The sequence below is a fragment of the Rhea pennata genome, chromosome 14 (assembly GCF_028389875.1).
Source record: "Rhea pennata isolate bPtePen1 chromosome 14, bPtePen1.pri, whole genome shotgun sequence".
NCBI lineage: Eukaryota > Metazoa > Chordata > Aves > Rheiformes > Rheidae > Rhea > Rhea pennata.
The window spans coordinates 1784628-1799351 of NC_084676.1; the positions used below are offsets into that span (position 1 = coordinate 1784628).

Consider the following 14724-nt stretch of genomic DNA (forward strand, 5'->3'; position numbering starts at 1 on the left):
CAGCACCATGCAGAAAGGCACCGACCAGGAGAAGCCGGCTGCTCCGGCTCGGGGGCACGGATTTTCAGTCTTCATGGTGAAAAATGATTAATGGATCGCACCAAGCCCGCAAATGGCTCTCTCTGCCTTATGGGGGTGAACCCCGTAAGGGTGCCTCCATCACCAGTTCCCGATACCGCTGCAGCGGGGACGACACTGCCTGTCAGTCCCCAGCTGCCGTGCTGGCCCTGTGCGGGGCAGGCGGCATGTCCGGCCTGCGATTTGGTCCCAGCATTGCCTTGCACCGAAATCCCCCCTTCAGAGAGCGGTTACTTGATCGCTGCTACCACGCAGGATCTCCCGTGATCCCTCGATTCCCTTCAGATGGCTGCATCGGCAGCCTTTTCGCAGGGCAAGCGCTGCCTCTCCGAATGGGGACATCTCCATTCGGGACACCAGGCTGTCACCCACCCCCTGGTCCAGCTTGCCTTCATCCCTGGCCCAGGCCTTGGCGGACCCGAGCAGCAGCCCGCTGCCCGCCCCAGTCCCTCAGTGACCGAGCCACCTTGGGACACTCTGAGCAGATCCCCCAGACCTTGTGGTTTTCACAGGAGGCTTCTGCCGAGGCGCTCCTGCTCTTGCTCCGTTCCCGCGGGAGCAGCGCCCCGTGTCGCTGGCGACGATGTCCCGTCCCGTCCCCCCCATTATCCAGCTCCGCTGTCCAGGGGCCCTGTCTGGGATGGGCACTGGAGTCTTCAGGGTATTAGGAGAAAGCCCCACCTCTACATGGGCTTTTCTGCGTGCCAGAATCGCAGTTATGGCGATAGCTTCCTGCTGGTGGCACCTCCGGAAGCCTTGGGGCCCGAATGCGTCCAAGATGGAGTGTCTGTCTCTGAGGCAGGGGCTGCCACTCGCCCAGCGTTTTCCTGAGCTGGCCCTTTAAGAGCTCCTTCTCCTCTCCGCCGGAGCGCGCAGTAGGCGGGATTGGGCCGCGGTTTTCACCAATTCAAAGCCTCCTTGGTGAGCGAAGCTCCGCCTCCCTCTGATTGGCAGCAGCGAGGTCCCGCCCCCTAGCGCCTTGAACGGGCGGGGGGGGCGGCGGAGGGGGGGCAGGCGAGGCTGACCTGGGGCCGGAGGCCCCTCGAGGGCCGCCCGTCTGGCACTTCGCCGCGGGCCGACGGTCCCCAGCCCCGGCTGCCGTCTCCATCCTCGACCGGACTGACCGCGTCCCTGACGGGCCTGCCAGGCTATCCCCCCACCCCCACCCCGGGACACCCCGGGGCGCCGGGGACAGTGCTGGAGCCCCCGGGGGCGCAGCACTGCTGCCGGCTCCTGCCCCCTCAGGGCCGTGGGGCACTCGAGGGAGCGAGTGCTGCCCTGAGCGCTCTCAGGGCAGGGCTCTTCAGGGCATGACCCAGCAAGGCCTCTGCGGGGACCCGACCTGAGCTGGGGCCTGCCGCTCCCCTCGGGCTGGGGAGGGGGACAGCACAGGTGACTCACTACTCTGCTACCCAGCACGGAGGCCACGGCCCCAACTTTTGCCTGTGAGAAGCTCCCTCGACTGAGAAGCTGTCTCTAGTAGTGTTTCCATACATGCTTGTGCCAGCTGAGAGGCTTGGGCCTCTCGCTCAGTCTGATGGCCTGAGGTAACGTTGTGTGATCTAGTGATGATCCAGTGGGGTTGCTCACTGATTCCATGTATTTGCAGCAACTTGGGCACTATGAAGCTTTATCCGTTCCCTGTTCTGGGATAAGGAAGCAGCACCCGGCCAGACACATACGGTGAATAGTTGCATGGCAGCTCTCAAGAACTCACCCGTCTCTGCCGGCCCACCTCGTGCTGCCTCCCCCACCAAGCGGGCTGGTGGGGATGTCCCCATCTCTGGGTGGGGGCTGCTCTTGGCTGCGGGCAGCGCTGGTGGCCGAGGTGCCTCGTTACAGGGTGGTCCTGGAGCGCGGGCCTCAGTGGAACGGGCAGAGCATCAGCTGTGGGGGAGGAGAGGGACGGGAGACGCGTCCCCGGTGCCTCGGGGCTTGAACAAGCGCTTTTTCACGGGGCGTGAGGAGCCCTTTGGCCCGCGTCCATCGCGGCCGCCCTTTGTTTGCGGGTGCGATCCGAAGCCGCCGCTGCGGGAGTGGGAGCGCACAGGGCGGGCTTGTACCTAGACGGCTTCCAGGACGCGCAGTCTCCCTGAGAACGGGGGAAACGAGCTGCTAAACCGAGCTGCGGGAGCAAGTGACTCAGACTAGCGGAGCGGGAGCGCGGGGGCGGCGGCCGCGCTGCTGCGGGTTCGAGCCCCGCTCCCCGCCGCCCGCCGGAGCCCGCCATTGGCCGAGAGGGGCCGGAGCGCTCCGCCAGTCGGGAGTGATCGGGAGCGGGGGGATCTGCTCCCCCGGCGCCGGGCTGTGCTGCAGCTCCCCTCCCCCAGCCCACCCCCTCTGCTCGCAGGCTCACAACCGGCACCGCAGCCTGCCAAAGCCCCGGAGCTGTTCCCGAGCCGTGCAAGAGAGACCCAGGGATTTTTAGCAGCTCCCCCGCTGCCTGCTGTGTCCTGGGCCAGGACCCGGGCCAAACGCGTGCGGACATGGAGTGTGTCAGCCTCCGGCGACCCACTTGGAAATGGCAAGTACTGAGTTTGTTTACGCTCTGCGGCTGGGGCTGGGTCTCCGGGCAGATCCGCTACTCGGTGGTTGAGGAGTCGGAGGTGGGGACCGCGGTGGGGAACGTGGCCCAGGACCTAGGCTTGAAGGTGGAGGATCTGTTGGGTCGCAGGCTGCGCCTGGGCTCGGAGGAGAGCCTGCGCTACTTCGCTGTGCACCTGGACAGCGGTGCGCTGGTGGTGAGCAAGCAGCTAGACCGGGAGCACCTGTGCGGAGCCGCTGCCAGCTGCGTGCTGTCGGTGCAGGTGGTGACGGAGAACCCCCTGGAGCTCTTCCGCCTCGAAGTGGAGATCCTGGACCTGAACGACAACGCACCAAGCTTCCCCACTGCCCACCGCACCCTGCGGATCTCCGAGTCTGCCACCGTGGCTGCGCGCTTCCCCCTGGAGAGCGCGCAGGACCCTGACGTGGGCACTAATGCCGTGGGCTCCTACTGGCTGAGTCCCAACTCCCACTTCTCCCTGGATATCAAGCAGCTGAAGGATGGCAAATTCTTCCCGGAGCTGGTGCTGGAGCACGCCCTGGACCGGGAGGAGCAGCCGGAGCTGCAGCTGCTGCTGACGGCCGTGGATGGGGGCAGCCCGGCCCGCTCGGGCACAGCACAAATAACGGTCCTGGTCCTGGACAGCAACGACAATGCGCCCGCCTTTGACCGCGCCGTGTACAAGGTGCGAGTGTCAGAAAACACACCTGCAGGGGCTCTGCTACTCCGGCTCAACGCGTCGGACCCCGATGAGGGTCCCAACGGGGAGATGCAGTACTCCTTCGGGCTGCACACCCCTGACTCGGTCCAGAGGCTCTTCACCCTGGATCCCCGCAGCGGGGAGGTGCGGGTGGGCAGGACCCTGGACTTCGAGGAATCACCCTTCTATGAGATCCACGTGCGAGCTCGCGATGGCGGCGTGCCAGAGATGGAGGGCCACTGCGTGCTCCAGGTGGAAGTGGAGGATGCCAACGACAACCCCCCAGAGGTGCTTCTCACCTCCCTGCTCAACCCGGTGCCAGAAGACACCTCGCCGGAGACCGTCGTGGGGCTCTTTAACGTGCGGGATCGAGACTCGGGGGCCAATGGGGATGTGAGCTTGGAGATTTCGCCCGATGTGCCTTTCGCCGTCCGATCCCTTCAGAACCACTACTCGTTGATCACCCGAGAGAGTCTGGACCGAGAAACCACCCCGCAGTATGTGGTGGAGCTCACTGCCCGGGACAGTGGCTCTCCTGCCCTCACCACGAGGCTCACGCTGCTCCTCAACATCTCCGATGTGAATGACAACCCCCCACGCTTCTCCCAGCCCTCCTACGATGCCTTCCTTCCAGAGAACAACCCGCCAGGCTCCTTGCTGTGCACCGTCTCCGCCTCGGATCCCGATGATGGGGACAACTCCCGGCTCATTTACTCCATAGAGGGTGGCCACATGCAGGGCGCTCCCACTTCTTCTTTTGTCCACATCGACCCCGACAACGGTGACCTCTATGCCCAGCGCACCTTCGACTTTGAGCTGGTGCAGGTCCTGCCAGTCATCGTGGCCGTGCGGGACTCGGGGTCCCCCCCGCTGCGCGCCAATGTTACCGTCTATGTCTTTGTGCTGGACCAGAACGACCACCCCCCCACCGTGCTGCAGCCTGCTGGCGGCGGCGATGTCCTGGCACCCCAGAGGGTCCCGCTGTCCGCCCCGCCAGGCTACTTGGTCACCAAGGTGACAGCAGTGGACGCGGACGCCGGGCACAACGCCTGGCTCTCATATCGACTGCTGCCGCAGTCCACCGACCCCTCCTTGTTTCACGTGGCGCCCTACACCGGAGAGGTGCGGACGGCACGTGCCCTCCGCAACACCGACATGGTGGCGCAGCAGGTCCTCGTCCTGGTGCAGGACAACGGTGACCCGCCGCTCTCCACCACCGTCACCATTGCCGTGGCCCTGGAGGAGACAGCCGAGGAGGAGAGCTACAAGCCTCGGGATTTCGTGGCTGGAGCCAAGGAGAAGCCGGATCTGACCCTCTACCTCATTATCACGCTGGCAGCCGTGAGCACCGTGGCGCTCGCCACCTTTACCCTCCTCGCCGCCCGCTGCCTCCGGCGCAGAGGCCGTGCTGCCGGCTCGCCATGCTGCTGCTGGCTCAGCGAGTCGCCGTCCCGGGATTTCTGTAAGCACTCCAGCCCGAAGCTCCAGCTCAGCTCCGACGGCACGCTCAAGTACATGGAGGTCACCCTGCGGCCCACTGGCTCCCAGACCCAGTGCTACCGCACCTGCTTCTCTCCCGGCTCCGACCGGAGCGATTTCACCTTCGTGCGGCCTTGCCCGGCCCCCGGGACCCTAGCGAGGGAAACCGATGCTTTCCTCTCCGCTACCGGTACCCTGCAAGACCCCAGCCAGGTGAGAGCCTGCGAGGGCTTGTCGCTAGGGGAAGGGGCGGCCGTGCCGCGGGGCGCGGCTCGGCGGGGCGCCGCTCTGGGACTTCCCCGAGGACCGCTGCAGCACGGGGACACGGGGCGGGGGGGCGCGGGGCGGGGGGCAGCGCCGGCGGCGCGGGGCGTCTTTGTTCTCCGGGGGCGCGGTGCCGGCGGGCGGCCCCCGACGGGCGCGGGCGCGGGCCGCCGCCGCCGTCGCTAGGTGAAGCGCCGCAGGTTCGCGCCGCGGCAGCGCCTCGCGCGCCGGGATTGGTGCCGGTGTTGCTGTCCTGGGCAGGAGGCCGGCGATTGGACGAACGCGGCGGCACTCGGAGCCAATGGCGAGGAGGCTGGCGGGGCGCTCGGCGCGCCCCCCCCGTCGGAGCCGCATCCGCCCCAAACAATGAATGGGAGAGCGAAGCGCTGAGCAGCGGCCGCGGAGCGCGGGCGGCCGCCGGCCCACAGCTCGCCCCCGCGGGGCGCCGGCGGAGGGCATCGCTCCCGAGCTGCGGCTGCCCACCTGGCAAGGATGCTGAGGGCAGGAAAGGCGGGCTGGTCCCTGGGACTGCCGCGTGTCTTTTCTTTCTGTTTGTTCTTGCACAGCTCCTCTGCCCAGATCCGGTACACCATCCCGGAGGAGCTCACCCGGGGTGCCTTCGTGGGCAATATTGCTAAGGACCTGGGCACGGATGTGGCGAAACTGGCGGCAGCTAATCTGCAGGTACTGTCCGATTCGGATTCCCAGTACTTCTCTGTCAATGTGAACACTGGGGTTATAATGGTCAGCGAGCGCATAGACCGGGAGCAGCTCTGCGGACAGAACCCCCGCTGCTTCCTCCACCTGAAACTTGCCATCGAGAACCCAGTGGAGTTTTACCGCATTGAGGTGGAGATCCTGGATATCAATGACAACCCCCCCGAGTTCCCCAGTGCTGAGGTCTCTTTGCGCATCTATGAGCTGGCATCGCTGGGTGCCCGCTTCCCTATCCAGCCCGCCAAGGACCCCGATGTGGGCACCAACACCCTGCAGACCTACCACCTGAGTGCCAATGAGAACTTCAACCTCAACGTGAAGGCACGGACAGATGGCGGGAAGTTCCCTGAGCTGGTGCTGGAGAGGGCCTTGGACCGGGAGCTCAGAGCTGTCCACAACCTAGTCCTGACTGCTGAGGACGGTGGGTCTCCTCCCCGCTCCAGCAAGATGCACATCGCTATTCATGTCCTGGATGCCAATGACAACCACCCGGTCTTTGACAGACCGTCATATGGAGCCCGCTTGGTGGAGAATTCCCCAGTGGGCACCCTCGTGGTGAAGTTAAATGCCACCGACGTGGATGAAGGGCCCAATGGAGACATCCGCTACTCCCTCAGCAGCCACAACTCGGCTGCCTTATGCCAGATCTTTGCTATCGATGAGCAAACTGGGGAGATCCGTGTTCGGGGCAAGCTGGACTTCGAGGAGGCAACAGTGTATGAGATAGAAGTAGAGGCCAAGGACATGGGATCACCCACAATGGAGGAACACTGCAGTGTGGTTGTGGAAATCATTGATGTGAACGACAATGCCCCTGAGGTCATTGTCACCTCGTTCTCCAGCTCCCTGAGTGAAGATGCTCCCCCGGGCACAGTGGTGGCCGTGATACACATCAGAGACAAGGACTCCGGGGAGCAGGGCAAGGTTCAGTGTTACGTGTCTTCAGATCTTCCCTTCCAGCTGCGTAAGGACTTTGAGCACCAATACTCACTGCTAACCAGTACCTATTTGGACAGGGAGCGCATTGCCTTCTACAATGTCACCGTCTCTGCCTCGGATCTGGGGAGTCCCCCACTCTCCCACTACACCATCTTGCCAATTGCCCTGGCAGATGTCAATGACAACCCACCACAGTTTGAACAAGCATCCTATGAAGTGCTGGTGGCAGAAAACAATCCAGTGGACAGTGTGCTGGTTACTGTCTCTGCCGTTGACCCTGACTCGGAGCAGAACTCACGCCTCTCCTACTCCATCCTGCAAGTTGGCGGGACAGATCCAGGTCTGGATCCAACCCGCTACCTCTCCATCCATCCCACAAGTGGACGAGTCTCAGCCAAACTCCCCTTTGACTATGAGCAAACCACTTATTTCCAGTTCCATGTGGAGGTCTCTGATGGTGGCTCTCCGGCCCTGAGGAACAGGACACTGGTTCACGTCTTCATAGCGGACCAGAATGACAATGCTCCACAGGTGCATTTCCCCAGGGCCAGGGAGGACTCTGCTGCCCAGATCCGAATTTCACCCGCCACTTACCCACCTGCTCTCATCACCAAAGTGGTGGCAATGGATGCTGACTCGGGGCGCAATGCCTGGCTCTCCTACCACCTTGTGGAAGCCACAGACCCAGGGCTCTTCAGTGTGGCCCTGCGCTCTGGAGAGATCCGGATCATGCGGGCCCTGCAGGAGAATGATGCCTCTGCTCATGAACTGCTGGTGGTGGTCCGGGACAGCGGAGAGCCTCCACTCTCCACAGCTGTCACGCTTGTGGTGCTAGTGGAGGAGAAGGGCCCAGAGGCCTTGCAGGGCTCTGAGGCTCAGGCCACAGACAGTGGAGGCTTACCCACAATTACACTTTATCTGATCGTTTCCTTAGTCCTCATCTCTACTGTGTCCTTGGTGGGACTGGCGGCACTGGTTGTGCGATATCTCCGGCAGGGCTCTGCGCCCCCTGCCCGGGGCTGCTGTGTAGAGAGTGTGGACACGCTTCACCCCCCTTCTAGCCACATGTTTGGACACTCGCGTTACCAGCCCAAGCAAGGGGACACGGTGATGGGCGTCCAGGTGGTGGCCACAGCCCCCCCTGCCCCGCGCTATCGCTCCTGCTTTTCGCCAGTCTCTGATATCAGCGAATTCATGTTCGTGAAACCTTCCGTGGGTCCGGCTGGTGCAAACTTGCTGGATGCCAGCTTGTGCAGCGAGGTGAGCTCGGGAGCGTGCCGCCACTCTCTGCCAGCCTGATTCCAGCCCGCTCGCCTGAGGGGCTCGGCATCGCCGCCGTCCGGGGTCCAGTCCCCCTAGGCGGCTTTGGGGATGGAGTCCCTGCCCGTCCCCGCTCTCCAGCACCGGCCTGGGGGCGGAGCGGGGGGGGCGGGAGGGGGTTCCCGTTGCCGGGGAGTCCCCGACTCCCTCCCGGCGCTGCGGGGGCGGCGGGGGGGGGGCTACGCCGTGCGTATTTTGAGGAAGGCGGTAGAGGAGGGAGAAGAGGAGGAGGAGGAGGGGGGGGGGCTCCCCCGCTGTTGGGAGACGTAAAACTGTCACTCGGTTCGTCCCCTGCGCTCGCCGACTCTGTGCGTCCAGGAGCCGCTCGGCCGCCGGGGCCGCGATCGCGTCCGCGCCCGCCCGCTCGCTCCGTGCCCGCCTCCGGGCGGCTTCCTCCCGGCGCAGCCCGCTCGGCTCGGCCCGGCGCGGCGCGGCCCGGGCGCGGGGGCTGCGGCGCGGCCGGGAGGAGGGCGGGGAGGAGGGGGCGGCTGCTCGGAGCCGCCTCTGCCCGCCGCTGCGGTCGCACAGCCGGCGCGGCATGCACGGCGAACGGAGTTTGCAATGGCAGCTCCTGCTGCTGCTCGGAGCCCTCTCCTCCCTGCCGCCCCCCAGCAGCGCCCAGCTCCACTACTCCGTGCCCGAGGACCGCGAGCCGGGCTCCTTCGTGGGCGACGTGGCCAAGGACCTAGGGGTGGAGGTGCGGAGCCTGGCTGCCCGCAGCCTGCGGCTGGTGAGTGAGGGGGAGCAGCAGCACTTCCAGGTGGACCTGGCGGCGGGGGTGCTGCTCCTCCACAGCAGGCTGGACCGGGAGGTGCTGTGCGGCCAGAGCCCCACGTGCTCCCTGCACCTCCAGCTCGTCATGGAGAATCCCCTCCAGCTCCACCGCGTCCAGGTGGACATCCTCGATGTGAACGACAACGCGCCCCAGTTCCCCAAGCATGAAGTGGCTTTGGAGATCACTGAAGTAGCCAACCCCGGGACTCGGCTACCCCTGGAGGTAGCAGAAGACCCAGATATGGGCTCCAACTCCATCGCCACCTACGAACTCAGCCCCAGTGAGCATTTCGCCCTGGCTATCAACATGAGAGGAGATGGTGTTAAAATGCCTGAGATTGTACTCAAGAAAGCACTGGATAGAGAGAAAGTGGCTGTCCATCATTTAACCCTGACAGCTCTGGATGGAGGGAATCCAGTGAAATCTGGCACTGCCAAGGTCACCATCCATGTCCTGGATGCAAATGACAACCCACCTGTCTGCTACCCACCTGTATCCAAAGTGCATCTGGAGGAGAATGTGCCAGTGGGCACTCTGGTCACCAAGCTGAATGTCACTGATTTGGATGAAGGCCCCAATGGGGAAGTGGAGTATTCTTTCAAAACAAGCAATAATCCACCTGGAAAGTTCACCAGGCTGTTCACCCTAGATCCTCAGACAGGGGAGATCAGAACCAAAGCCCCACTGGACTATGAGGAATCCAGTGCTTATGAGATTGCAGTTCGAGCCAGAGACAAGGGATCACCAGCCATGGAGGGACACTGTCACCTGCGAGTGGAATTAATCGATATCAATGATAACAGTCCGGAGATTGTGCTGACCTCTCTCTCCAGCCCAGTGCAGGAGGACGCAACCCCAGGAACTGTGATTGCCCTCATTGGTGTGAAGGACAGCGATTCTGGTGACAATGGTCAGGTCCGCCTGCAGATAGCAAAAGATCTCCCATTCAAACTTGTGTCATCTTTCAAAGAACACTTCTCACTGGTCACAGATGGTCCGCTTGATCGGGAGAAGTCCAGTGGATACAACATCACTGTAAGGGCTACGGATTCAGGGTCCCCAGAGAGGGCCACGCAAAAAACAATTTTCCTCCAGATTGCTGACGTGAATGATAATGCTCCAAGCTTCTCCAGCTCTTCCTACACAGCTCACATTCAAGAAAACTCCCTCCCCGGGGCCTTTGTCTTTTCAGTGACAGCATCTGACCCTGATGAGGGAAGCAATGCCAAGCTGTCTTACTCCATCCTGGACAACGGAATGCAAGATTTACCTATCTCAACTTACTTCCAGATAGACCAGGATAATGGCACCATCTACACCATCCAGGCTTTGGATTATGAGCAGGACAAGGTGTTCCAGGTGCCTGTGGAGGTGAAAGATGCTGGGTCTCCAGCTCTGAGCAGCACTGCTGTGGTCCATGTGTTTGTCCTGGACCAGAATGACAATGCCCCCACCATTGTCTACCCATCTGTTCCCAAGGGCACTGCCTTCCACCAGAGCATCCCAGCCTCAGCAGAACCTGGCTATTTGGTCACCAAAATTGTAGCTGTGGATGCTGATAGTGGCCACAATGCCTGGCTGTCCTACCAGCTGGAGGAAACTGCTGAAACTTTGCCTTTCCGTGTAGAACACCGCTCTGGAGAGATAAGGGTCACACAGACCCTTCGGGACTCAGAAGGTCCCTATAAGTTGGTGATTGTAGTGAGGGACAACGGGACACCATCCCTCTCAGTCTCTGTGGCAATAGTCATCTCTCTGGAGGAGAACAGCATACAGGATTTTGCCAAGTCCATGGACCTCCCCAAATCTTCTCCCAAGGAAACCAATCTAACTCTTTATCTCATCATCTCCCTTGTGTCCATTTCTTTAGTGACTTGTGTGATGTTTGCTGTCGTGGGTGCCAGGTGTCTCAAAGCTGGCTCTGGCTCCAGCTGGACCCTCATGGGCTGCTGCCGAGGGACAGGCCGCAAGCCCGCCTCCCATTTCCGTGGGCAGCTGAAGCCAGACGGCTTCATCAAGTACCTGGATGTGGGAGGAGCGGGCCTGACGTCCCAGGCACAGCAGTACACATCTTGTTTCTCTCCCATGTCTGATCAAAGTGATTTCCTCTTTGTAAAACCTTTCAGCCATTCTAGTACCGCGGAAAGCATGGCTGCCTATGAGCAGGCGACCAGCACCTTAGCGAGTCCCTGTGATGGGGTAAGAGATGGGTGTTTTTTGCTGTCTTGTTTGCTAAGTGCAATGATCCATACTGTCCAGGTTACTTTGCTGTTCGGTGTCTGTCCTTCAGCTAAATAAGGTGGCCTCAGGGAATGTATGTTACCTTCACCTGCCCAGGAAGTGGCTGGTGAAAGATTTGGCTCTGCATGATGGAGTGATGGCAAGGGGGTGAAAGTCACTGTAAAATCAAAGACTGTGTACTTGTAGCAGCTGGGCTAAGACTGGAGAATTTTCTTTTGGCCTTCTTGGTACTCTTTTCTTTTTAAAGGGATTCTTAGCGTGGTCAGTATGATGATTTTGGGGGCATTTAACTTCTTGATTCTGTTTAACCCCTTTATTCTGCATGTCATATGAAACTAGACACGAGAGAAAGTTATCCGTAAAGCAAAGTTTATCAGTGCTTATCTTGCTCTGTTTTAGAGGTGTGTTGCAGAAATTTCTGTTTCTTTACTCTGAAATGTTAACTGCTGATTGTGCCCTGGCAAGGGATCATTTTCGAACTTGGTCATTTAAAGCAAGGGGCTTGAATTCATAGTTCATCACCAGAAGTAGTGGCATTTTCTCAGAGGTCCCGATGACCTTATCTGCCCTCGAACTTGACAAGACCTAGGCAGTAGAGTGCTTCAAAACCTTCAGCCACTTTTATGTGTATGTCTAAATATGGATGTAGGTGTCTGCATTTAGCTGTACCTTTTATAACTTTGGGATATAGCTGAAAAGACTTTTTGTGTCAGTAAATGCCTGCCCTAAATTTGAAAGTAGTAATTGCAACAGGAATTCAAAAAATAGATTGGGAAGGGCTTATTTAGTGGGAGATTGTGTGTCAGTGTGTGCAGAAAATGTGTGTATCGGAAATCTAGAGGACAAGCATTTAAACAACTTGATTTGCATGCGGCATGGGTAACAGTGGGGCCTCTATTTTAAGGAAGTCAGTAATTTATTCTAATGTATTCCTTTACCAGAATCATCAAAGCTTTGGGGAAATTAGTAAAATCACATCTACTAAATAAGAATCTAGGTCAGCTGTATCCGTCTTCAATTTTCCGTAGTAATTGCATGTACAGGCAGAATAATCCTGTAAAACTTCTGTTACACTGTGTAGATTTTGAACTGCTCATTCCTAAGGTAACTGAGAGAAATGTTATCCTTTCCAGGTAGCATGTTATCACTCGGGAATTAATTAAGAAGATTACGATTTTAGGAAGTGTGCGTCTTTCAGACAGAAAACAGTTCTGCTATTTAGTGCTCTTCACAAAGGCATGATTCAAACAAATAAATGCACAGTCCTGTTTCGTATCCTTCCTTATTTACAAAATGTCCATTGTCTGATGGTAAAATAACATGGACAGAAAGCAATACAAGGCCTACTAATGAAGTTACAAAGTATGTTGCTGTGTCTGACTATTGTGTCCCCTGAACAAATACTGCTTTTTCTGTGTTGTCGGAAGTTCATTCTTTTCTCTGTGGACAGAAAAATATTGCAGTGCTCCAAGGCCACAGCATCTAGGAAAAGTCATTCAAACACAATGTGTGAAATCAAGATCTCAGGCAGGCCTTTTTAAGGACAGAAGAAGGACAGATTAGGAAGGTCTGTTATCATTTTACCTTCTGGCATTAAAAGCATCTTTCCCAGTATCAATTAACTCTGCCACCCCCACCCTCCCCCCTTACACTCCTCCAAGCTCATTACTTTGGTACCATTTCTCCTGCTAAATTGATGCCCTTATCAGTTTGTTTCATGCTTCATTTCTTTCACAGCCTGGTTTCCTGAGCTGCCTTGGAAGATTATTCTCTGAATAGTTTTGTCATGCTTTTTAGTATTCACACTGTTTGCAGTAGTTCAAAAATACTCAGGAAAGAGGGGTGGGTTTGGTGGCCCTTTTTTTTTTTTTTTTTTTTTTTTTTTTTTTTTTTTTTGTTCTAGTTGATTTGCTTTACTTCGAAAGAATATTCTGATATTCCAGACTGAAATAATCCAGGATCCGTTTGCTTTGGTTTCAAACAGAAGAACAGAAGCATTAATTTTTTCCTATTTTCTTTGCAGCAAGCTCAGCCTAACACAGATTGGCGCTTCTCTCAGACCCAGAGACCTGGAACTAGTGGGTGAGTGCATTTTTTCCATGTATGTGTCCAGTGCAGGTTTTAATCCTTTCTGTGCTGGTTGTAGTGCTGGAAGGTCCTGAATTGTCAGCTCTGAGGATGGATTTTCTGTTTTTTTTTTTTTTTTTTTTTTTTTTGGTAGAACTGTCCAGCTGAAGAATCAGAAGTAGTGCTGTTCCTGTGTTAGCTCTGTCTGATGCTGGTGTGACAGCTATTTGGAATAGTGTGTCTGGTTTTGGTATCTGCAGTTCAAGAGGGACACTCAGGAACTAGAGCGAGCTCCAGATGAAATTGTGAGATATGCAAAGAACTGGAAAACATGCTTCATAGAGGACAGCTTGTTATCTAAAGCAGATATTGAGTATTTAGACAAGATTTAGGCAGATTCTGTGTCCAAAATCATGATTCCTCCTCCTGCTCAGAGGCTACTGAAATCTCTGTGTGAGTCCCTTTTCCAGCCAGAGACCCTTATGCTCTGTGTTGTTAATTGTATTACCTGCTCTGACTTTCAGCACCTAATGTCGAACTCCTGTGTAAACCCCCAAGACAGCCAGAAGTTGGGCAGATGGGCCCCAAGTCCTCAAAGGTCTGGCTAGAAAAATGTGCCTTAGTAACATCTAACTCATCTCAGCAGGACCATGTTCTTTCAAAATACAAGTGTACCTGCTTTCTCCTATGAGCTAGTCTGACTGATAGAATTAGTGTTGGGAGATTGGGATCCGGTTCCAATTGTTTGGGATTTTGGACTCATTCTCACATTCCTTGGGAAATGCCATAACCAACACAGGGTGGTTCATGCAGAGTTGGAGCCCTCCCCACTCTTTGCCCTGGAGCTGGGCAACAGAGCAGAGGCACACTAAGGGAGAAGAAATTAGATCTAGTATGTCAGGAAACTCACAGGGCAGAGGTCTCCCAAGGTCTGGTCTTGTTCTCAAAACTATGTCTGAGTTTTTGCTAATGGATATGTAATGTCAAAATGATATGAAGCCCTGGAAGCAGAACAGGGGGCCTGCCTCCTGACTGAGTACCCATCTCTCGACTGTTCTCTCTCTTGCCTCTGACTCAAAAAAATTTGCTTTCCTTGCTGCACAGTGAGAAAGCATTGACAGAAAATGTTCAGCAAGTGCCCTTCACCTCTCCCATCTCCCTTCCTAGTTCATAGGCAGAGGGAGGAGATGCTCTTCTGAGAATGAACTTTGTTGAGCACTGTAAGGGTAAGAAAGAGTTATGTAAGAAGTACACCCTCCTGTGTAAAAACCTTAACCACTAGATTGTTGTGTATGAGGTGACTGGAGAAAAAGCTTCAGGATAATTTATATGTGAAAAGATTGTAACACCTGGCTGGAAGAAATAGGAGTAAATTCTGATGCTGTGCTTCCTTGGCTGGATGGGTCAGGCATCTTATCTCTGCAGATAAGTGAGGAGCTCACATTTCTGTGCTTCACAGTTCTTGTTGGCCAGCCTGGGCGGCTCCCTCCGAGGTTTTGACCACCCCATAGGGAGATCCCAGGGGTCTAGATTCCGGAGTTGGGACTTGCAGTTAAGCATTTACAACAGCTAACTGTTTACTGTTTGAATCCTTCACTC

General features: G+C 57.3%; 1 protein-coding gene across 9 annotated transcripts in view; it reads left to right on the plus strand.

Annotated features, from left to right (window-relative positions):
- The window catches only part of LOC134147052 (protocadherin gamma-C5-like), a 63494-nt gene that overhangs the window by 26126 nt on the left and 22644 nt on the right, over positions 1-14724 (plus strand). For 5 of the 9 annotated variants that reach the window (XM_062587785.1, XM_062587783.1, XM_062587784.1 and 2 more), the window contains exon 2: positions 13082-13140. In XM_062587785.1, coding sequence (XP_062443769.1) covers positions 13082-13140 — 59 coding nt within the window. Of the gene's footprint in view, positions 1-2368; positions 5016-5448; positions 7983-8547; positions 11017-13081; positions 13141-14724 lie in introns of those variants that run through there. The other 4 variants (XM_062587791.1, XM_062587788.1, XM_062587786.1 and 1 more) reach the window with 4 other exon arrangements.